Source organism: Stegostoma tigrinum, chromosome 2, assembly GCF_030684315.1.
Source record: "Stegostoma tigrinum isolate sSteTig4 chromosome 2, sSteTig4.hap1, whole genome shotgun sequence".
Lineage (NCBI taxonomy): Eukaryota > Metazoa > Chordata > Chondrichthyes > Orectolobiformes > Stegostomatidae > Stegostoma > Stegostoma tigrinum.
Genome location: NC_081355.1, coordinates 6,050,074 through 6,072,901, shown reverse-complemented (window position 1 = coordinate 6,072,901; position 22,828 = coordinate 6,050,074). Strand labels below are relative to the sequence as shown.

The following is a 22,828-nucleotide window of genomic DNA, read 5'->3' as shown; positions in this document are numbered from 1 at the left end:
ATATTCCTAAAAACTGCACCTTCCGTTCTACATGCCAAGCTTCCGGACAGAACAACATTGTGATACTTGGCAGCATTTTAAGAGGGATGTCTTACTTCTCCATTATTTCTTCTCTTAAACCATTTTCATTGGGCTGCATCTTACCATATTTTGGCAAAGTTTCACCTTCATGGAGTTTGATGGAGGGCTCTGCTTCCTGAGGATTAGCAAGCTTTCTCATGCTGTAATCACAGACTTGTCTCCTTCAGTGCCTACCATGATGTCATGGGGCTCTTCTTGTCTACCTGATTCTCTCACTCATCACAAACAGAAGATCTTGTCACTGCCTGGATCCACGGCACCACTGCCATCTTTAAAAGACCTTCATGGGCAGTGCAATCAGTTTAGAGCTGCCCTGTGTGGTAATGACATTTGCTCTGGACCTAGCAGACAAGGGGGAAATTGGCACTTTGCTTTGCGGACAGGAATTGGGAGGCTCTGGTGCGGAGGTGAGATGTTCTCTTCCTTCAGGACCAGCAGCGGAGTTCACACCACCAGAGCCTGCCAGCTTGCTCCATTATCAGTGTGATCCCAGCCCTCTAGAAGAATGACCAACAGTGCAGGATGAAGGCCAATGACCTTCCCCACTCTGCCAGGATAAGTACCACCAGCTTCTCACTGCTACCAACTCTCACTAAGTTTATCTGGGACACCTCCTAATATGGTTCGTGCTCTACTGCTGTCAGTGTTGCATGAAGCATCATCCTTCACTGACTCCTACACTTCTAGTTCCTGACTCCACAAACACTGCTGGCCATCTGCACTGCCTACTCACTCACTCACTCAGGAAATCTCACCACCTGCTCCAGCACTAACAGCTGTGCCGCCCGCTTTCATCTCACTCAAACTCTCCCTTTCTCTCACACTAGGAGAAAACAGCCCACAGTGGAACAGGAAGAGGCAAAGAGTACCTGGCATTCAGTTCCTCACCTCCTATGGGGAGAGAATCATGGCATAATTGCTGTGCCCAAGACCCTGAACTGAAGCTGCTCTTGACCTAACAGTTTGAGGCTTGGCCATCTGGTTGAAATACATGTCGTGTATTTGCCAAGGACATTGCTGGCACACAGTGCCAGTCTGACCTTGATATCTCATGGTGCCATACAGTCAAATCCACCCTGTTTGACTAATGACTGCTAACAACCCACGACAAGCTGCCTGTCTGCCCAAAAAGACACAGCAGGGCAGGAGTAGGCTGTGCCTTTAGCTCAGGCTGAGGGGGCAAAGTGCAAAACGGTGAGGGAGGGATGCTGCGAGCAGCTAGGAGCATGCTCAGTGAGTGAGCACTGATTCAGCAGGAACAGTGAGATGCAGTCAGGTACAGTCCTGTCCCTGAGCACACAGTTTCCTTTGCAGCTGCCTTGCAATGCCAGGTGTTGCTGTGCTCTAAACAGTGGCATTAAACTGTGGAAGTGTGTAGCTAGTGGATCGAAGATGTTGGTGTGGTGAGGCTAGATTGAGAGCCTACATTTTAATGCAGTAATATTGAGGGAGACAATGAGCAATAGACCCCGTTATAATTCCCGTTAATGGGCCTATTGCTGCTCACTGGATGGAGTCCACAGCTCAGTTGGAAAATGTGACTTGTTGCTCCTGATTTGAGAAAGGGTTAACTGGACTTCTGAGGCAACTGTCCCAAGTCTCTTGCCATAGCCCACATTGTTCAGAACCTGGGAAGGTTCTGCCCTGATTACCTTGTGCACTAAAAACCATTGGTCTAGAAACTGGATTGAAGAGCCTGCATCTTTTATTTGACAAAACAACCACTGCAAGAACAGTGACCCCACCCCCAGCTTGAGCGGTGCCGCCTCATCCCAGACCCGAGCACAGCGTTCCCTCTGGGTCCTAATGTCTGTCCCATGCCCTGAGTGTGAAATATGAAGCTGAGTTTGGGATGATCTCAAGTTCAGGGATATACCGCGTGTGACATTTGAATACATTTGTACACATTCACTCCGTCTCCTCAGTTCTGCGTCGGTTCCTATGTATCTCCAAAGAAGTAATGATTGACGGCTGATTATTTTCAAACCTGTCGAATTCTTAACTACTTCTGGTTTGGCTGTATCAATCATAGTGTTTGATCAAGGGATACTAACTTTTATCACACTCGATCTGTTTTAAACATTCTGTTTGAGAATTACTGTGGTCCAGGTATTCACCTTCCCCGCATGGTTGACAGTTCACAGATCTCTCTTCTGTACATGGACTGGCGACAAAGAAGCCTAAAAGAAAAGACACAGGGTTACTATCAGAATGTGTCATCTGGCACTCACGCACTTCACTGGTAGCAATTAAAATATTCAGGGACTTTTCTATCGGGGAGGTGATGGCTGAGTGGTATTATCACTGGACTATTAATCCAGGGACCCAGCTAATGTTCTGGGGACCTGGGTCTGAATCCCACCAGGTGGTGGCAGGTGGTGGAAATTGAATTCAATACCATTAAGAGTTTAATGATGACTATTACCAATTATTGAAAACCCCATCTGGTTCACGAAAGTGCTTTTGGGAAGGAATCTGCCATCCTTACCTGGTCTGGCCTACATGTGACTCCACACCCACAGCAATGTGGTTGACTCTTGGCTGCCTTCTGCACAGTAAATGCTGACCCAGCCCATGAAACCCTCATCCCGTGAATGAGGAAAAAAGAGAGACTTGTGTGCTATCTACATCAGAGCACTTTGTTAAGCTGTGCCCCCAACTGGGAATTTCATGTATGCTGGAGGGGCAAAGGAGCACTTGTTTGGACCATGTCAGACACTCGCAGACAGATCGTACAATTACAAAGAACCATCAAAATCTTAACTTATTGAACTGGATTGTTTTCCCAGTGATTCATCCAAACCAAACACCTCTCCCACTTGATGAGGAACACACATTCTGTAAGCGATTGTCATGTGTTTAGAAGCTTTTGGTGGGCCCATAATGTGCACATGAAACTAAGTGACTTGCCCATCAGCTAGAACCTTTGTTCCACTTGTTCGTTTAAAAATTTGGGTTGCACCACGAAGATTTTCCACTGCAGACTGCAGTAAGTGACTGGTTGTCTTTGTTGATTGGCCTGGAGAACACTCTTGAATTTGTTACACTTTGGGAGGAAATGTAGCAACACACATAGGAGGTTGGTTGATGAATGAAAAACAAGAGGCAAACTGGAGTAGGCTGAGAAGCTGTGATGAATTTCAGGGATGAGCCACATATGAACATACAATGTAGGAGCAGAAGCAGACAACTTGGCATTTTGGGTCTGCTCTACCATTCAATAGGTTTGTGGCTCTTCCGGTTGTGTTTCGAATTTCACATTCCCATCCATCGTTCATCACCTTTGATACCTTTGCCAAAGTTGCACAACCGAATAAGTGTGCATCAAATCAATATTATAGTGAAACAGACTGGGAGATGTGTACATTGGGTCAGTATCAATGTGATGCAGACTGGGAGGAGTGTGCAGTGAGTCAGTATTGCTGAGAAGCAGACTGGGAAGAGTATGCAGTGGGTCAGTATCAGCATGAAGCAGAGTGGGAGATGTGTGCAGAGATAATGGGAACTACAGATGCTGGAGAATGCAAGATAACACACTTTGCTACACACTTTATTATCTTGGATTCCTCATCATCTGCAGTTCCCATTATCTCTGATCATAATTTTAACCTCACTGCGAAGCCTCTTCCAGGGATGCCTAACCTGAAGAAGTTACCCTCCTCCCTCCGGACCAACCTCAGGGAATCTCTCTCCCATTGCAACCCTCTTGTACCTATCCTCTCCCTACCTCCCCACCTATACTCTCCTCTCCACCTATCTTCTTTTCTCTCCATCTTCGGTCCGCCTCCCCATCTCTCCCTGTTTATTCCAGAACTCTCTTCCCATCTCCCTCTCTGATGAAGGGTCTAGGCCCGAAACGTCAGCTTTTGTGCTCCTGAGATGCTGCTTGGCCTGCTGTGTTCATCCAGCTCCACACTTTGTCATCTGGGAGGTGTGTGCAATGGATCAGTATCAGTATGAAACAGACTGGGAGAAGTGTACGTTGGGTTAGTGTCGCTGTGAAGCAGACTGGGAGGAGCTTGTATCAGAGATAATGGGAACTGCAGATGTTGGAGAATCCAAGATAATAAAGTGTGAAGCTGGATGAACACAGCAGGCCAAGCAGCATCTCAGGAGCATGAAACACTGATCAGTATCAGCATGAAGCAGACTGGGAAGAGTGTGCAGTGAGTCAGTATTGCTATGCTGCAAACTGGGAGGAGTGTGCAGTGAGTCAGTGTCATTCAAGAAGAACAGGAAGCAAGGTAAAGGTGGAGAGATAGCAGTGTTAAGCAAGGATGGCAGTTATGTAATAATTAGACTTCACCTTGGTTCAGGAATCAGGATGTAGAATCTGTTTGGATAATGATGAAGAATAGGAGGCGAAAGAAATCTACAGGGGAGTGGTCTACAGGATCCTTCATGCAAAGGGTGGTTCATATGGGAACGAGCTGCCAGAGGAAATGGCAGATGCAGGTACTGTTATAATATTTAAGAGATATTTAAACAGGTACATGAATAGGAAAGGCCAAATGAAGCAGATGGGATGAGTTTATTTTAGGAACCTGATTGGAATGGACACGTTGGGTCTGTTTCCTTGCTGTATGGCTCTATAACTGTATCCACAACGTGAAACAAAGTATACAAAAAGAAATATCAAATAAAACACAGAATTCTGGAGAAATTCAGCAGATTTGGAAGCATCTATGGAGAGAGAAGAGGAGTTAACATTTTAAGTCTGGTAGACTCTTCTTCAGAACAGTGCATTGGGCCTCAATATTTTACAATTCCCATGTGACACTGATGAGGGGAGTGAAGGACTAATGGCTAAGTTCACAGTTAACACCAGGAAAGGTAGAAAAAGCTCATTGTGAAGAAGACATAAGGGAGTTGGAAATGGATAGGGACAGGTGTGGTGAGTAGGCAAAAATCTGGCAGATGGAGTAGAATGTGGGAAAATGTGCCTTTACTTACTTTGGCAGGAAGAATATAAAGGTAGAATATTGCTTAAATCAAGAACAACTGTGGAATTGTCTGTTGCAGAGGTTTCTAGGTATTCTAGTGCATGAGTCACAAAATGCTAGTTTACAGTTATGGCATGTAACTAAGAATGGTTAATGGAATGAGAGGCACTGAACATTAAAGTAAGGATGTTATATTTCAGCTCACTGGGCACTTGTGCGACCACAGCTCAAATATGGTGTGCAGTTTGGGTCTCATTGCTTAAGGAAGGATGGCTCAGAGTGAGTTGGTTAGATTGATACCGGGAATAAGTTTCTCATGTGGTAAGGTTGGACAGGCAGGATTTGTTTTCACCAGAGTTAAGAAGAATCAGGGTGATTTGAGTGAAGTTTGTAAGATCTGGAATGGTCTTGACAAGGTGGATGTGGAGACGATGTTTTCCTTTATGCATTAGTCAAGAACTAGTAGTCGTGTTAACATTAGGGCTCATCTTTCAGGACAAAGATAAGGAGGATTTTTTTTCTCTATCAGAAGATTGTAGGACTTGGGAGCGCTTTGCCCCAGTAGGTAGTGAAGGCAGATTCATTGCATATTTTTAAGGTTCTGGTGAATAGATTCTCATTTGGCATGACTATGTGAAATTCAAAATACAAACAAATCAGCCATGATATTATCGAATGTCGGAGCATCTATATGGTCTACCTCTATTCCAATTTCCCATGTATGTATGTTTGTATGCTTTCCATGTCCACATTATCAAGCCCAATCCGGATTGTATACAATTCTATTCCGTCACTCTGAAAACTCCTGTGTTAAGAAGTCCATCTGTTCAATCTACCCCCTGTAAGACAACTCACTCATTCCAGGTACCAAGCTAGTAAACCTCATCTCAACTGCCACCAATATATTTACATCCTTCCACAAATAAGGGGACCAAAACTGTACAGTGCATTCGAGATGTGGTCTCACCACATGCATAACCAAGGCATAATCTCATTAGTTCTCAGTCCAGCTTCATTCCCAGACTGAACAGAAGCATTTGGAAACATGATGCAAATCTCAAAATGTGTTAGTAATGCACAAGGAAAGGCTTTGGCATTCAGAAAATGGATCAACCCAGTGGGAGGGGTACTTTAGGCAAGTGTTATTTTGAATAGGTCTGAGGCAGTGTTTTTTGGGATAAAGATCAGACTACCATTGGCAGCCTTATGCAGGACTAACTAACAGAAAGGGAGGGGAACAAAATAGGGCTGTAATTTAAACCAACCTCTCGCTGCAATTCTTAAGTCATCCTCAAGATGAGCAAATCTCTTTGCTAAAACCCTTGATATGTGGATCGGCATTTCCTAGTCGATAATAAGTTTCTTGCTAGACAATTGACATGGACGTCTAGAACGTTGAGATGATTGGCACCATATCAGGTACGAGAATAGGCTCTTCTTCCACAATGAAAATAGTTGCCTCTGAGAGATGAGATGGGGAAATTTCCAAAACTTGTCAGAATAGCTGACGGAAGGTGTAACCTGGAGGCCACATTTGAGAACATGAACCTGTTTGTCCATGGCTCACTGATTACCAGGACTATGTTGCAGATAGACCACCCGCTGTTGATGACGCTCGAGAACTGAAATTTACGAAACCTGTACTGGATAAGATACAGCTTGTATCAGGCTTTGGCAGCGGGTATCAAAGCACTGGTATAACTTGGGGTCAGTTCTGATACCACTCGCGAGGAGCTCTGCTATCTGCTCGGCATTTAGATGAGGTAATGGGCCATTGATGAGGGAGTCTGGATGCTACCGTTTGAAGTTGAGGTGGCTCTAAGCTGACCTCCCTGGTGATGATAGCTGCAGACACTGGTCAAGTCTCACTGACAGATTCAGTGCTTCAAATTCTTGAATTGAGCAGATCTGTAAGGTTCAAATTATTGTTGAAGATTAAGGGGTTAGGCTGGCTGAAGGGTTCTGGAGAGGCTAGGCTGTTCCATGGGTACTTGGACATTATCCACTTGGTTTCAAATCTGTGTCCCTGATTAGTTTCCAGCACTTACACTGTACTCCTGCCAGAGCTACAAGAGGAATGTCCTGGAAGGAGTAGTGGAAACTGTTCTTTCATCATGAACACAAGGTGGGAATATTATGAAAATGCTCCAACTACAACAGCATCTACAGACAGAAACCCTACAGGCAATGGTAGAAAAATGTTCACCTGCTTGACATTCATTGCAGCAATGATTCCTTTTGTCATAGTGGTGGCTACAGCTTGTGTTCAATTGCTGTGGGTTTACCTGAAAAGTGTAAAAACAAGTTAGAAATGTAAGAACATATGAAATAGGAGCAGGAATAGGCCATTCAGCCCCTCACACCTGTCCCACCAATCTACATCACTGTTGATCTGCCCTGGCCTCAAACCTCAGCTCCTTGATATTTCAAAAATTTATCCATCTCCTCTTTAAACCTCCTCTTTCAGTGACCTGGCCTCTACAGCTCTCTGGGGCAATGATTTCCAGATATTCAGTATACTCTGGGAGAAGGACTGTTGTTCAGTGTTGTGGAATAGCTGTTCAAAATGTCTTTCCCAGCTCAAAACCAACATTCCCCTTCATCTACTTTCCCAGCTTGTTCTGGACAACTCACCATTCCTCTGCAATTGTTCTTATTTAAGTTGAGGACACTGGTTTGAAACCCGAGTTTCTCTCCCTCAAATTGAATTTGAAATTCAACCAAACATAGATAGCTACACCTTTAAGTATGATTTATCTTATTAATCCTACCTCTTATGCATTATTGGATCTATAATAGCCTGTTCCCAGGTAGTTTATTTAAAAGGTACAATAATGGGATGTAGGCTTTACGGGCTGTGCCAGTATTATTGCCCACTCCTTGACAATGTGGTGGTGAGCTGCCTTCTTGAACAACCACAGTCCATGAGCTGTAGGTACAATGCAGTTAGGGAGAGAATTTAAGGATTTTGACTCAGCAATAGTGATGGAACAGTGATATAATCCCAAGTATGTCTGCCTAGCCAGAGAAGCCCACATTCCCTGAATGAACAAAATAATTCAGGCGAGTGAGCCGCTTGGAGGAGAACTTGCTGGTGGTGGTGTTGCCATGTATCTGCTGCCGTTGTCCTTCTAGATGGAAGTGGTCATGTGTTTGGAAGATGCTGTCTGAGGAGCCTTCATGTATTTCTGCAGTACATCTTATAGATAGTACACACTGCTGTTACTGAGCATCGGAGACTAGAATGAGTGGACATTTGTGGATATGGTGCCAATCAAGTAGGCTGCTTTGTTCTGGAGGATGACAAGCTTCATGAGGGCTGTTGGAACTGCATTCATCCAAGCAAGTGGGGAGTATTCCATCATTTTCTTTACTTGTGTCTTGTGGATGGTGGACAGGCTTTGAGGAGTCAGGAGGTGAATTACATATAGTTCTTAAAGCTAAAGTGATCAACCGGTACGGGGAGAAAACAGGAACAGTGCACAGAGGTGGATAATCATCAATGATCACATTGATCAGGTTCAATGGGCTGAATGGTCCACTCCTACTCTTATTATCTGTGTTTCTATGTTAATTACTGCAGGACTCCTAGCCTCTGACCTGCTGTTGTAGCTGTTGTATTTATATGGCTAGTCCAGTTCAGCTTCTGGTCAATGGTAATCCTCAAGATGTTGATGGAGGGGGATTCAGTGACGGAAATGCAATTGAATGTAGTGCGATTGCCAGATTCTCTACTATTTGAGATGGTCATCTCCGGCATTTACGCAGCACAAGTATTATTTACCACTTTTCAGCCCAATCCTGGATATTGTCCAGATCTTGTTGCATTTGAACATGGACTGCTTCAATACCTGAAGAGTCATGAATGGAGCTAAACATTGTTGAATCATCAGAGTACATTCCTGCTTCTGACTTTATGATGGAAGGAAGGTCAGTGATGAAGCAGCTAAAGATGGTTGGGCCCAGGACACCATCCTGAAATGTCCTGGAGCTGAGATGACTGACCTCCAACAACCACAAACATTTTCCTATTTTTCAGGCATGACTCCAAACAATGGAGAGTTTTCCCGTTGATTCTCCTGATTCCAGTTTTGCTAGGGCCCGTAAATGCTATACTTCGTCGCATGCAGCCTTGATGTTAAGTGCTGTCACTCTTACCTGAGCGCTTTTGTCTATATTGACACCAATGCCATAATAAGGTCAGAAGCAGAACCTAAAGTGAGCATCAATGAGCAGGTTATTTCTGAGCAAATGTTGCTTGATAGCACTGTTAATGACATCTTCCATCATGTTAGACTGAGCAGAATTTGTTAAGTGCATTCAGAAGGGCTTTTTGGATATGTATATAGTCCAGCTAGGAAGGGACCATACTATAACTTGTATTGGGGAATGAATCTGGCCAGGTAATCGAAGCTTCAATGGGGTGCGTTTTGAACAGTGATCATAATTCTTTAAGTTTTAAAATAGTTATGGAAAAGGATAAGGCTATTCCTCAGTTGAAAGTACTGAATTGAGGGAAGGCTGGTAACAACAGCATTAGGCAGGAATGGAGAAATTACACTGAGGGTAAATCACATCTGACACGTGAGAGACTTTTAAAAGCCAGTTGATCAGAGTTCAGGGCCAGCAGGTTCCTGTGAGGATGAAAGAAAAAGATGGCAAGATTTGGGAACCGTGGGTGACAAGACATATTGAAGCTTTAATAAAAAGAAAACAGAAATTGTAAGGGTGAGAAACTGAAATCAGGCAATCAGATAATAAGAAAAGCAGTAAAGAACTTAAACAAAAATTTAGTAGAGTAGAAGGGACCAAGAAATGACCTTGGCAAGTCGGATTAAGGAGAATCCTAAGGTATTTTATACATCTATTAGGAGCAAATGGTTAGCTAGGGAAAGGGACAGTCAAGGAGAGAGGAGGGAATTTATATGTGGAGCCAGAGGAAGAGCATGTGGTCCTTAATGAGAATTTTGCACCAGTATTCACCAAGGGGATGGAAATAGATGATGATAAGGCTAGAAAGGGGTATGCTGGTATTCTAGGGTATGTTAATATTAAAAAGGAGATGTTGGAGGTCTTGAGAAACACTAATGTATATAAATCCCCAGGGCCTGATGGGATCTATCCCAGGATACTGAGCGAGGTGAGGGAGAAAAGAGCTGGGGCCTTAACAGAAATCTTTCTGTCCACTTTAGGCACAGGTGAGGGTCCAGAACACTGGATAGGGTGGAGAGTCAGAGTCTTTTTCCCAGGGTGGGAATGTCAAATACCAGGGGGAAATAGTTTTAAGATGAGAGGGGGAATGTTTAAATGAAATGTCAGAGGAACATTTTTTATGTAGAGGGTGGTACATGACTGGAAAGTGCTGCTGGGGGAGGTTGGTAGAAGTATATACGTCAGTAGCATTTAAGAGACATTCAGACAGAAGCATGAACAAGCAGAGAATAGAGAGATACAGACCACGAGCAGGCAAATAGGATTAGTTTAGAATGACATCATGGTCAGCACGGACATGGTGGGTTGAAGGGCCTGTTCCTGTGCTGTACTGTTTTATGTTACTGATGATAAAGAGTAGACTGACGGGGCAGTAACTGGCTATGTAGATTTGTCTTGATTTGTGTATACAGGACATATCTAGCCAATTTTCCACATTGTCTGTAGATGCCAATGTTATAACTGGACTGGAACGGTTGGCTAGGGGAGCAGCAGTTATGGAGCACTAGTCTTCAGTACTATTGCCAGAATGTTGTCATGGCCCACAGCCTTTGCAATATCTAGCATCTCCAAATGTTTCTTGATATTACATGGAGTGAATTGAATTGGCTGAAGACTCATATCTGTAATCCTGGGGATTACGGGGGGGAGACTGAGATGGATCATCCACTCGAACTTCTGGCTGAAGATCGCTACAAATGCTTCAGCCTTAACTTTTGCAACGATGTGCTGGGCTCTTCCATCATTGAGTATGGAGTTTTGTGGAGCATCCTTCTCCGGTGAGTTATTTAATTGGCCACTACCATTCATGACTGGGCATGGCAGAACTGCAGATCTGATCTATTGGTTGTGGAATCACTTGGCTCTGTCTACCTCTTCTTGCTTATGCTGTTTGGTGAGCAATTAGTGCTTTTTGGTAGCTTCACCAGGTTGAAATTTCATGTTTAGGAATGATGTGTCAACCCAGTGAAGCTATAAACAGGAATGCAAACACATTGTGCATTACCCTGCTCTAAGAAGCAATCCCTGATGCACTCTACGAATGTGTTTTCCATGTTGCCTTCGTCGATTTTATGTATCCAGTCAATATGCAGATTAAATTTACCCTTGACAATTGTACGGCCCTACTCGTTCATCCTTATTATGTCCTGAATTATACCTTGCTCTACAACGAAGCGACTTTTCAGGGGCCTGTAGATGCCACTCATGACTTATTTTCCTTACTATCCCGTATTTCCATCTAAACTGATTCCACATCATGATCCATTGCACTTATATCCCCACCGCACTGATACCATTGTTTACGAACAAAGCTACCTCACCTCCCGTTTGCTTGATTTTACCAAACACGCTTGAATATTGAATTCTCATTCTTTGTCACCCTGCAACCATGTCTCCCTAATAGCGAGCAAGACATTTCATTTATTTCTATTTGTGCTTTCATCTCAGGTAAAATAACCCCTTAAGCTTTGACTTTTTACCAATATTCCTCATTCTGGTTCTAATTTCTGCTGCACTCTTCTGTTTATGGTTGCTGTCCTTCCTTCCACTACTTCACTACCCTGCACCTCTGCTTTCTTGTTTCTTTCTGATTTTAAAACTCCTCTCCGACAGAACCATCCTTTGCAGCCCACCCCCACCCAACTACACAGTTAATGGCCCTATGTACAACCCTAGTTATGAGCTTCACCATGGAAATAAAATCAGTGAGTAATTAAAACTGTCATTCAATGCCTTTTGTCTCTGAGCTAAGTGAGAGGCGATTTCAGACACACTTCAGAAACTTGACTATGAACCTTTAACTGAACTCTTTTACAGACGCACCAGTCAAATTCAGATATTTAACTGAGGTCTGAACTGCTCCCTCAGGGGGATGTAAATGATCAAGGAGCTACTTCAAATCAAAGCAGGAAAATTCTCCACAAGCCCTGGCCATTACTTATTCTTCAATGACCTGCATTAGACAGCACCAGGCCAGCCGTATCCTTCTTTCACCATTCCTTTCTTTCATCTTTCATTTCTCTTTCATTTTCATCTTCATCTTTTATCTTTTTTTAGGTGGTGACGGTGAAAGAAGGCAACATTGCTGGCAGTGAGAGCAGGAGCAGGCAGCCTGAGGCAGGAGGGAGGGGGTGAGCAGGCGGCCTGAGGCAGGAGGGAGGGGGTGAGCGGGCAGCCTGAGGCGGGTGGAGTGGGGGGAGCAGGCAGCCTGACGCAGTGAGGGGGGGAGGGCGAGCAGGCAGCCTGAGTCAGGAGGGAGGGGGTGAGCAGGCGGCCTGAGGCAGGAGGGAGGGGGTGAGCGGGCAGCCTGAGGCGGTGGGGTTGGGGGGGGAGGGGGTGGGGGAGCAGGCAGCCTGAGGCAAGGGGTGAGGGGGAGGGCAAGCAGGCAGCCTGAGGCAGGGGTTAGGGGGAGGTCGAGCAGGCAGCCTGAGGCAGGCGTTAGGGAGAGGGCGAGCAGGCAGCCTGAGTTGGGGGAGAGGGGGTGAGCAGGCAGCCTGAGGCAAGGGATGAGGGTGAGGGTGAGCAGACAGCCTGAGGCAGGGGTGAGGGGGAAGGCGAGCAGGCAGCCTGAGGTGGGGGAGAGGGGGTGAGCAAGCAGCCTGAGGCAAGGGGTGAGGGGGAGGGCGAGCAGGCAGCCTGAGGCGGGGGAGGGGGAGGGGCAGCAGGCAGCTGGGTTAGGGGCAGGGAGGGGGGCTTGGAGAGGAGGCAGCTTGGGGCAGGGGTGACACTGAGAGTGGGGAGTGACGGGGAGAGGGGGAACAGGCAGCCCGGTGCAGCAGCAGGGATGAGGTCAAGCCCTTGTGAGGAGTGTCAGTCCAGCATGGCCAGGCACTTACAGGCTGTGGTGTTGAACTGTTCACAGTTTTTCCACTTTTTAGTTGGAAGGACTATAATATTTAACTTCTTAAATTCTACTTTCCTTATTTTATTGCTTTATACCTAAGATTCTGTACCTAGGTACCTTGGTATCCCAGATGGTGCCGTAAGTGTCGACTTGTAAACTTTCCACTTAAACTTTTTGCTGCGCTCATGTGGGTACATGTGAAGATGAAGCTAATTCAATTCAATTCAATTCAAATTATCTGGTCATTTTCACATTTCTGTTTTGGAAGACAGCCTACTGTGTACTAATTGGCTGCTGTACTTTCTAGATTATAATAGTGACCATAACTTATTTGGTTGGAAAGTGACCTAAGCCTCCTGAGCTCATGAAATGATTGGATGTTTTGTGGTCAAAAGCTTTATTAAGTGATCTCATTAAAAGGTGCAGCACGTATTGCTCATGTGGCAAACTATTAACATGAATACACACAGCAATGAAGTCCTGAACTAAAACAGGCATAGTCTGAGACAAGCATTCCCTCCTGTCCACACACTATTTCTCTTACAGTTTACGATCTGCTCTATTACCCTGATGTAACTATATACAGTACGATTTATCTGGTTAGCACACAGTACAACACTTTTCACTGTATCCTGGTCAATGTGACAATAAAAAATCAAATTAAACATTAAAAAAGTGGGGGTGAAGCTAGATGTCAAGTATTTAACTGTGGATTTCATTTCAGAGGGATTACGATTATCTATACACTAACACAATGTGAAGGGATGCCAGAGGTATGGATTCAATTTCCACGCTGGCTGAGGTTACTGTGAAGAAACTCTCGTCTTCAACCTTTTCCCTCTCCTGAAGCATAGTGACCCTTGGATTAAACCACCACCACTCAATTCTCTCTAATGACAGAGCAGCCCTATGGTCTGGTAATACTATAAACCTTACATAGTCATGGAATTTTGTTCCTGTACACCTGGAGTATATACAACCAGCGCACTTCCATTCTCTTGTTTGAGGATTTATTTGAGTTATTATTGGCACATGGACTGAGGTACAGTGAAAAATATACTGCTGCGTGCTTTCCAACTAATTCATACCTTGCATAAGTACATTAGGGGAGCAAAACAGAATGCAGAATCCAGTCTTACAGCTACAGACGAGGTATAGAGAAGGTGCAGAGAAGGATCGGCTCTAATATTTGAGAGGTCCACTCATAAGTCTGACAACATTGGGGAAGAAGCGGCTGTTGAATCTCTTGGGTCATGTTTTCGAACTTTTGTATCTTCTGCCCAAAGGTAAAAGTATAACTGGGGTGGGAGGGGTCTTTGATTATGTTGGCTGCTTTCCAGAGGCACTGGGAAGTACAGACGGAGTCAATGGAAGGAAGGCTGATTTTTGTGATGGACTGGCCAGTGTTCACTACTCTTCGTAATTTCTTCTAGTCTTGGGCAGAGCAGTTGCCAAACCAAGCTCCGAAGCATCTGGATCGGATGCTTTCCATGGTGCATCTATAATAATTGGCAAGAGTCCTTGTAGACATGCTGAATTTCCTTAGCCTTCTCAGGAAGCAGAGGCATTGTTGAGCTCTCTTGATTGTAGTATTGATGTGGATAGACCAGGACAGATTGTTGTTCATTTTCACCCAGAACTTGAAGCTCTCGGCCATTTCCATCTTAGCACCATTGATAACGACAGGGACGTGTCCTCCACTCCACTTCCTGAAATCAATGACCAGATCCTTCATTGTGTCTACATTGAGGGAGAGATTGTCATCTTTACACCACACCATTAAGCTCTCTCGTTCCTGTACTCGTCTCATCATTGTTTGAGATCCGACCTATTACGGTGATGTCACTGGCAAATTTGTAAATGAACATACTTGCAGGATACCAGTGTTGACTATTATCACGGAGGAGGTGTTTATTGATTAATAAACCTTATTGATTGCAATCTGCAGGTCAGGAAGTCAAGGGTCCAGTTGCAGAGGGGGCAGCAAAGTCTAGATCTCGGAGTTTGGAGATGAGTTTGGTTGGAATTATGGTATTGAAGACAGAGCTAAAGTCAATAAATAGGAGTCTGATGTAGGTGTCATTGTTATCCAGATGTTCTGGAAATAAGCATAGGGCCAAGGAGGTGGCACCTGCCACAGACCTACTGAGAATTATCATGGATCAAGGCAATCTGGGAGGTTGGAGTTGTGTGCAATTACTAACCTCTCAAAGCACATCATACCGAGGGACATCAGAGCCACCGGGCAGTAGTCATTAAGGCATATTGCCTGATTTTTCTTTGGCGCTGGGGTGAAAGTGGCCTTCTTGAAGCAGGTGGGAGCATCACAGTGAAGTAAGGAGACGTTAAATATCTCTGAAAATACTCCTGCCAGGAGGTTCACGCAGGATCTGAGTGCACGGCCGGGGACTCTTCCCTGGCTAGTCACTTTCCGTAGGCTCGCTTTCAAGACAACCAATCTGACATCTGCGATGGTGACCATGGGTACAGGTGCATGCAAGTCTGTTGGAGCAGGGGACAACATTTCACTGACCTTTTGTTAAACAGTGATAAAGAATGCATTGAGCTCATGAGGGAGGGCTGCATTGTTGTCAGTGATTCTACTTGACTTTGCCTTGTAGCACGTTACATCGTGTAAGCCTTGCCACAGTCAAAATGTTCATGTCAGTTCAGTCTGGTATTTCTCTTGGCATCCCCGATTGGTTTGTGAAGATTGTACCTTGGTGTCTTGTGTAGGTGAGGGTCACCTGACTTGTATGCCTTAGACATGGACTCCAATAGGGAGTAGATCTTCCAGTTCATCCGTGGTTTCTGGTCGGGGAACACTCGGGTTAACTTTGCTTGCACGCAGCCCTTTACTGATGAAGTCTGTGACAGCAGTGGCAAACCCATTTAGGTTGCCCGCTCAGTTCTTGAAGATAAATCAGCCCACTGACTCCAAGTGGTCCCACGGGAGCTCGTCTGTTACGTCAGACAGGCACTGTCTGACTTTCTGTACCACATCCTCACACTTCAGCTTCTGCAGTAAGTCAGGAGAAGGTCTGATTTACTAAAATAGGGGTGGGGGAATGGAGCGGTAGGTGTCTTTCATGGTTGTGTAGCAATGGTCAAGGGTGTTTGACGCTCTGGTGGGGCAGGAGATGAGCTAGTGGTGTCTTGGTAGCACACTCTTGAGGTTGGCCTGGTTAAAGTCACCGGCTACAATGCACAAGGCCTTAGGGCATTCTGTCTCCGGTCTATTTTTTAATGGTGTATATTTCACCAAGTGGGCTGTCCACTGCCGCATGCGGTGGGATGTAAACTGCTGTCAAGATAGCAAAACTAAACTCCCACAGCAAGTAGTAGGGATAGCACTTCACTGTTAGATGTTCTAGGTCTGGAGAGTGGTAACACACCAGCGCCTTCACATCTGACTACCCTGAGGTGTTGATCGGGGGTGGAACCCTGATTCTGTGCAGTATATCTAGATGATTGAGAAGCCCTCAGGTTGCAAGGCACAGTCAGGTGAAGCAGAAGTGAGCCAAGTCGCTGTAAAACAGAGCACACGGCACCTTTGGTGGGAGGCTTTACAGACTTTTGGGAGCAGCGGTAATGACGAGGGATTAATTTTCCATTTGTTTACCTTTAGCTTTAGTTTTTGTTCTCTCCTGTGACACTTACTGATAATTCTCCTTCCCTTGCTGAAAGCTTTGATGAGGAGGCCATTTCTTAATCCTCAGCTATCAGCAGGGGTCTCTGCAGTGCTGTCTCACATGGCGCGTGCCTGATGTTTGGTGTACTGACTGTGATGCTGTCTGCATTTTGACGAAGGCCTGTCTTTGAATGCGTCACTGCAGTCTGTAATGAAACAGGTCTTCTAACAGTGCACGACAGAGCTCTCTGCCATTGTCTAAATAACATCAGCTGAAACCATACCTTGCAGGTGCAAAGTACTGGGTTCGGATCCAAAGATTAAATAACAGTTCTAAGCATCAATTCCAACAAGTCTGAACTGTAGGAGTCAAGAAAGACAGTTTGTTATCCAGCAACAATGATAAAATCACTGAGGAAAATGAGGAGAGTGATGTTAATCCCAAACAATGTAGTTGGATGGGCTGAGACGATTTAAAATTGACAGCATTCGTACACATGATAAATTTACTGCTTCCTAATGCGTTAGTGCACTCAGCTTTCATTATCGTTCTGAGTCCAGGAAAGAATCCCACAGTGTCACATGGGACGTAGTCAAAAAAAAAATCCTTTTGCAGTCACTGCCCACACTTATCAATGCACTGAAAGAAAGGCTTGCATTTATATAGCACCTGTCACAACATTGCAAAGAGCTTTACAGTTGATAAAGTGGAGACGCTGTTGGAAAGTAGAGAAGAAGGCAGCAAGTTCCTGCAAATGGCAAAGTGGCATTCATCACTAGTCTGTTTTTAAGAGATACTGATTGAGGGACAAGTCATGGACACAGGCAATTTAGCCACTGGGAGTTTTCACATACACCTGGGGGAGCATTCAAGGCACTGTTTTAATATCTCACCCAAGTAACGACGCCGCCAATAAAGCAGCATCCCTTCAGTACTACACGTCAGTGCCAGTTTCGATTCTGGTGCTGAAATCTCTGACGTCAATCCTGAAGCCATGGATAAGAATGTCACTCACTGAGACACAGCTGCTGGAAGATTTTCTCACTTCATCCTTCGAAAGATAGTTTGGAAATCTAGTGCAATTCTAATTAAGCACACCGTTGGGTAAAATTGGTAACTTGAACAGTTTGGAATTAACTATGAATGAACAATTCCTCCAATCAGTATTCTTTCAAGACCGACTAGGCTCAAGGATGTGGATTGATCTCCTATTGCTGCCTCCTATTCCAAATTATTTGAAATGACAGGAAATGACAGGCCTAGTGGCTCAGTGATTAGTACTGCTGCCTCACTTAACCAGGAACCCAGGTTCCGTTCCACTCTTGGGTGACTGTGTGGAGTTTGCACATTCTCCCCTGTATCTGCATAAGTTTCCTCCAGGTGCTCTGGTTTCCTCCCACACTCCAAAGATGTGCAGAATAGGTGGACTGGCCATGCTAAACTGCCTGTAGTGTTCAGGGATGAGTAGATTGGGGGAATAAGAACTAGGAGCAGGAGTAGGCTATCTGGCTCTTCAAGCCTGCCCTGCCATTTAATAAGATCATGGCTGATCTTTCTGAGACTCGGCTCACCACAACCCTTAATTCCTTTACTGTTCAAAAATTTATCGAGCCTTGCCTTAAAAACATTCAGCGAGGCAGCTTCGACCGCTTCACTGGGCAGGGAATTTCACAGATTCACAAACCTTTGGGTGAAGAAGTTCCTCCTGACCTCAGTCCGACATCTGCTTCCCTTTATTTTGAGGCGATGCCCTCTAGTCCTAGTTTCACCTGCTAGCGGAAACAACCTCCCTGCCCCCACCTTATCTATTCCCTTCATCAGGGTCTGGGTGGGATGCTTTGAGGGTTGTTGTGGGCTTGGGTCAAAGGCCCTGTTTCCACACTGTGGATTGAAGAATAAGGGAAAAGGTGTAAATTTTAAATGATGTGAAAAAACACAAACAGAAAATAATAGTCTTTATGTATTCATTAGAAACGTCACAGCAGCAATTGTCCTTCTGTGCATCTCTTATGTTGGACGCGCTGAGAGGAAAATACAAAGATAACATTAAGCAAACCGGAAAAAAGGAAGTCTAAAATGACCATCTAATATATGTTAGGCCCCTTACACATACATGGAAGGAAGAGTGTTCCAAAAGATCACGATCCTCTGTGACAGAGGAAAACATTCTCCTTATCTCTGTCTTAAATGGGTGGCCCCTTATTTGTAAGCAGGGCAGCTGGTTCTAGATTCTCCCTGTTTCCTATGGAGGGATCTCATCCTACCCCAATCCTGGTCCTTCAACCACCCCTTGCCAGTCCTGCCAGGCTGGCCTCGGGTGAAGAGCCCAATTGTTTGTCCAATCCTGCTGCAGCAATGCTTGTCATTGTGTGGACTGCCTGCAATTCTCCTAGAGGCTTGCACTCCCAGGGGTGCTGTTGAGTCGAGGGAATTTCCACTGTCGAATTGGCTGGCAGCTCGCAGAAGAAGAACTTTCCTAAAGATAGGACTTGAGCCAATTAACAAGCCGGCAGCTGCAAAATCAGCTCAGGCTGACCTTGGGGTGGGAGAGGAAGAGCAAAAAAAAATCACTTCAGCCTTTAAGATTGAGATGAATAGACTGAACATATCAGCCTAGTGAATCCATAAAGATAACCTGTTTGACAAGCAGCCAAAGTAATGCAGCTGCTGTCCTCTTTGGCATCAGGGAATCTTATCCACTTTGAATCATAGAGTTATAATAGTACATCATCCATGCCAACCAGATACCCTCAACTGATCTAGACAAATCTACCAGCATTTGGCCAATATCCCTCTAAACCCTTCCATTTCCCATACCCATCTAGATGCCTTTTAAATGTAATTGTACCAGTCTCCACCACTTCCTCTGGCAGCTCATTCTAGACACGCACCATTCTCTGCGTAAAAAAGATGCCCCTCAGGTCCCTTTTAAATCTTTCCCCTCTCTCCTTAAACCCATGCCCTCTAGTATTGGACTCCAACACCCCAAGAAAACAGACCTTGTCTATTCACCTTATCCATGCCCCTCATGATTTCATAAACCCCTATAAGGTCACCCTTCAGCCTCCAGAGCTCCAGGGAAAATAGCCTCAAACTTAACTCGAACACTCCAACCCTGGCAACATCATTGTAAATCTTTTTGGAATCCTTTCAAGCTCCAGTCGAATACAATAGCAGCATCCTCACATCAATAAAGGAAGCCCTTTACCACTGATTCAACGTAAAACCTCTGAAATATCAAAGGGAAGCCAATAGTTTGCAGCAACATCCTTCTTATCTTCTCCTCCTCCTTCTGTAACTGTGATCAACATGTACCCACCATTCTACACCCAGTCAGCCCCTGCATTATGAGTTGACTGCTGAGATCCAAAGATTAAATGCAAGATTGCCAAAACACAAAGGAACTATTCAAATGAGTGAGGTTAAACTGTTAAAAATGTTTGCCTTTGAATTTGTACTTTCACCTGTAAGGAGTTCCTATTTATTTGAAACTGATTAGTGAGCAGTCTGGATTACCTTCATGTTTCTGAGTGCATGCCCAGGCCTTTTGAATAAAAGGGAGTTTCCATAGAAGAAGTGGAACTGACAATGTATATTAACTTTTCGAATAATTTAACTAAGGGGATAAAACTTTCAAAAATGATGAATTTTGAGGGGAAAAGATGTCCCATCACCTTCAATGGTGATTTGTGATATTTTGAAAACACACATGTTTGCATCATCATTCTACTCTGATGCCACACTGGTAATTATTCTTCAGAGATAATGGGAACTGCAGATGCTGGAGAATCTGAGATAATAAAATGTGAGGCTGGATGAACACAGCAGGCCAAGCAGCATCTTAAGACCACAAAAGCTGACGTTTCGGGCCTCGACCCTTCATCAGAAAAGGGGATGGGGAGAGGGTTCGGAAATAAATAGGGAGAGATGGGGAGGCAGATCAAAGATGGACAGAGGAGAAGATAGGTGGAGAGGAGACAGACAAGTTAAAGGGGCGGGGATGGAGCCTGTAGAGGAGAGTATAGGTGGGGAGGTAGGGAGGGGATAGGTCAGTCTGGGGAGGATGGACAGGTCAAGGGAGCGGGATGAGGTTAGTAGGGAGGGAATAGAGGTGTGGCTTGAGGTGGGAGGAGGGGATAGGTAAGTGGAAGAACAGGTTAGGGAGGCGGAGATGAGCTGGGCTGGTTTTGGGATGCAGTGGGGGGAGAGGAGATTTTGATGTGTGTGAAATCCACATTGATACCATTGGGCTGCAGGGTTCCCAAGCAGAATATGAATTGCTGTTCCTGCCACCTTCGGGTGACATCATTGTGGCACTGCAGGAGGCCCTTGATGGACATGTCGTCTAAAGAATGGGAGGGGGAGTGGAAATGGTTCGCGACTGGGAGGTGGAGTTGTTTGTTATGAACCGAGCGTAGGTGTTCTGCAAAGCGGTCCCCAAGCGGGTACAGCGAATGCAGTATACCACTTTGGCAGATGTGCAGGTGAACATCTGCTTGATGTGGAAAGTCATCTTGGGGCCTGGGATGGGGGTGAGGGAGGAGGTGTGGGGGCAAGTGTAGCATTTCCTGCGGTTGCAGGGGAAGGTGCCGGGTGTGGTGGGGTTGGAGGGCAGTGTGGAGCGGACAAGGGAGTCGTGGAGAGAGTGGTCTTTCTGGAAGGCAGACAAGGGTGGGGATGGAAAAATGTCTTGGGTGGTGGGGTCGGATTGTAGATGGCACCTTTTTAACTTGTCTGTCTCCTCTCCACCTATCTTCTCCCCTATCCATCTTTGATCCGCCTCCACCTTTCTCCCTATTTATTTCAGCACCCTCTCCCCATCCTCCTTTTCTGATGAAGGGTCTAGGCCCGAAACGTCAGCTTTTGTGTTCCTAAGATGCTACTTGGCCTGCTGTGTTCATCCAGCTCCACACTTTGTTATCTGGTAGTTATGCTTGCTGCCTTTTCACAAAAACTTGTTCAAACTGCTTCCTGTTCATTTGGCAATCTTGTTTTACGTTCTGAAGTCTCGACTTATGAGTCACCGTGACCATGTTCAATTTGTAGAGTAATGCCAACAGTGTAAGTTCAATCCCTACACCAGGCGAACTTACCATGAAGGTTTCTCCATCTCAACCTCTCCCCTCACCTAAAGCACGGTGATACTCAGGTTAAACCACACCAATAGTCTCCCTTTAATGAGAAAGCAGCCCTCTGGTCCTCCTGGAGTATGGCAACTTTTCCTTTACCATCTTTTAACCAATTAAGATATTGTACCCCAATGGAAAATCAAATCATGTGAGACATTCCACAAAGCAAATTAAGATAGAGGAGTGCAGAACAGTTTGCAAAATAATTTGACGCCTACCCATCCAATCATCTTCCCCTTGACACTGAAAGGCACTAGCATTTCTGAACGTCTCCCCTACCCATAGTGAGGGGAGGTTTGAACAAAAGCAGTTGGATGAGCTGTATGAATACTCAGGCTTTGAAGTATGCCAGAAGCTTGGAATTCTGTGGTAACATATAAGTACAGTGGCTACAAGAGCAGGTCACAGGTTTGGAATACTGCATGTGTAACTCACTTCCTGACTGCCCAAAGCCTGTCCATCATCTACAAGGCACAAGTCAGGAGTGTGATGGAATGCTCCCCACATGCCTGCATGGGCACACTCCAACAACACCTTAGACACTTGACACCATCCAGGATAAAGCAACCCACTTGAAAGGTACCACATCCAGAAGCACTTACTCCTTGCATCGGTTGGAGCAGAGTATACCATCTAAAAGATGCAATGTCTGCATCTCCCAGGGCAATTAGGGATGGACATGAAACACTCTAGTCAGCAGTGCCCACATCCAGTGAAAGAATTTAAACAAAGCTAAAACTCACCCGAATTACAATGTTGCCACCTTACATACAGCAACTTCAATCTCCAGCTTGACTAACGGCTGCCTGGGTAAATACTGACAGTGGCAGGAAGCAGAGGGTAATGGCTGAGGGGTACTTCCTCTGACTGGAAGTCTGACCCCTCAGCAACCCCAATGAACACAGGGTTGGGGTCCTTACTGTTTGCAGTTTATATGAATAATTTAGACTTGAACATAGGAGGACTGAACAGCAAGTTCACAAAGGA

General features: G+C 45.1%; 1 protein-coding gene across 1 annotated transcript in view; it reads right to left on the bottom strand.

The window, feature by feature from the left end:
• Window positions 1-22,828, bottom strand: part of LOC125446865 (uncharacterized) — a 72,273-nt gene that overhangs the window by 28,243 nt on the left and 21,202 nt on the right. Inside the window, exons 2-3 of the mRNA XM_048520821.2 lie at window positions 7,231-7,309; window positions 2,136-2,261 (exon numbers count right to left, since the gene is read on the bottom strand). Coding sequence (XP_048376778.1) covers window positions 2,136-2,261; window positions 7,231-7,309 — 205 coding nt within the window. The remainder of the gene's footprint in view (window positions 1-2,135; window positions 2,262-7,230; window positions 7,310-22,828) is intronic.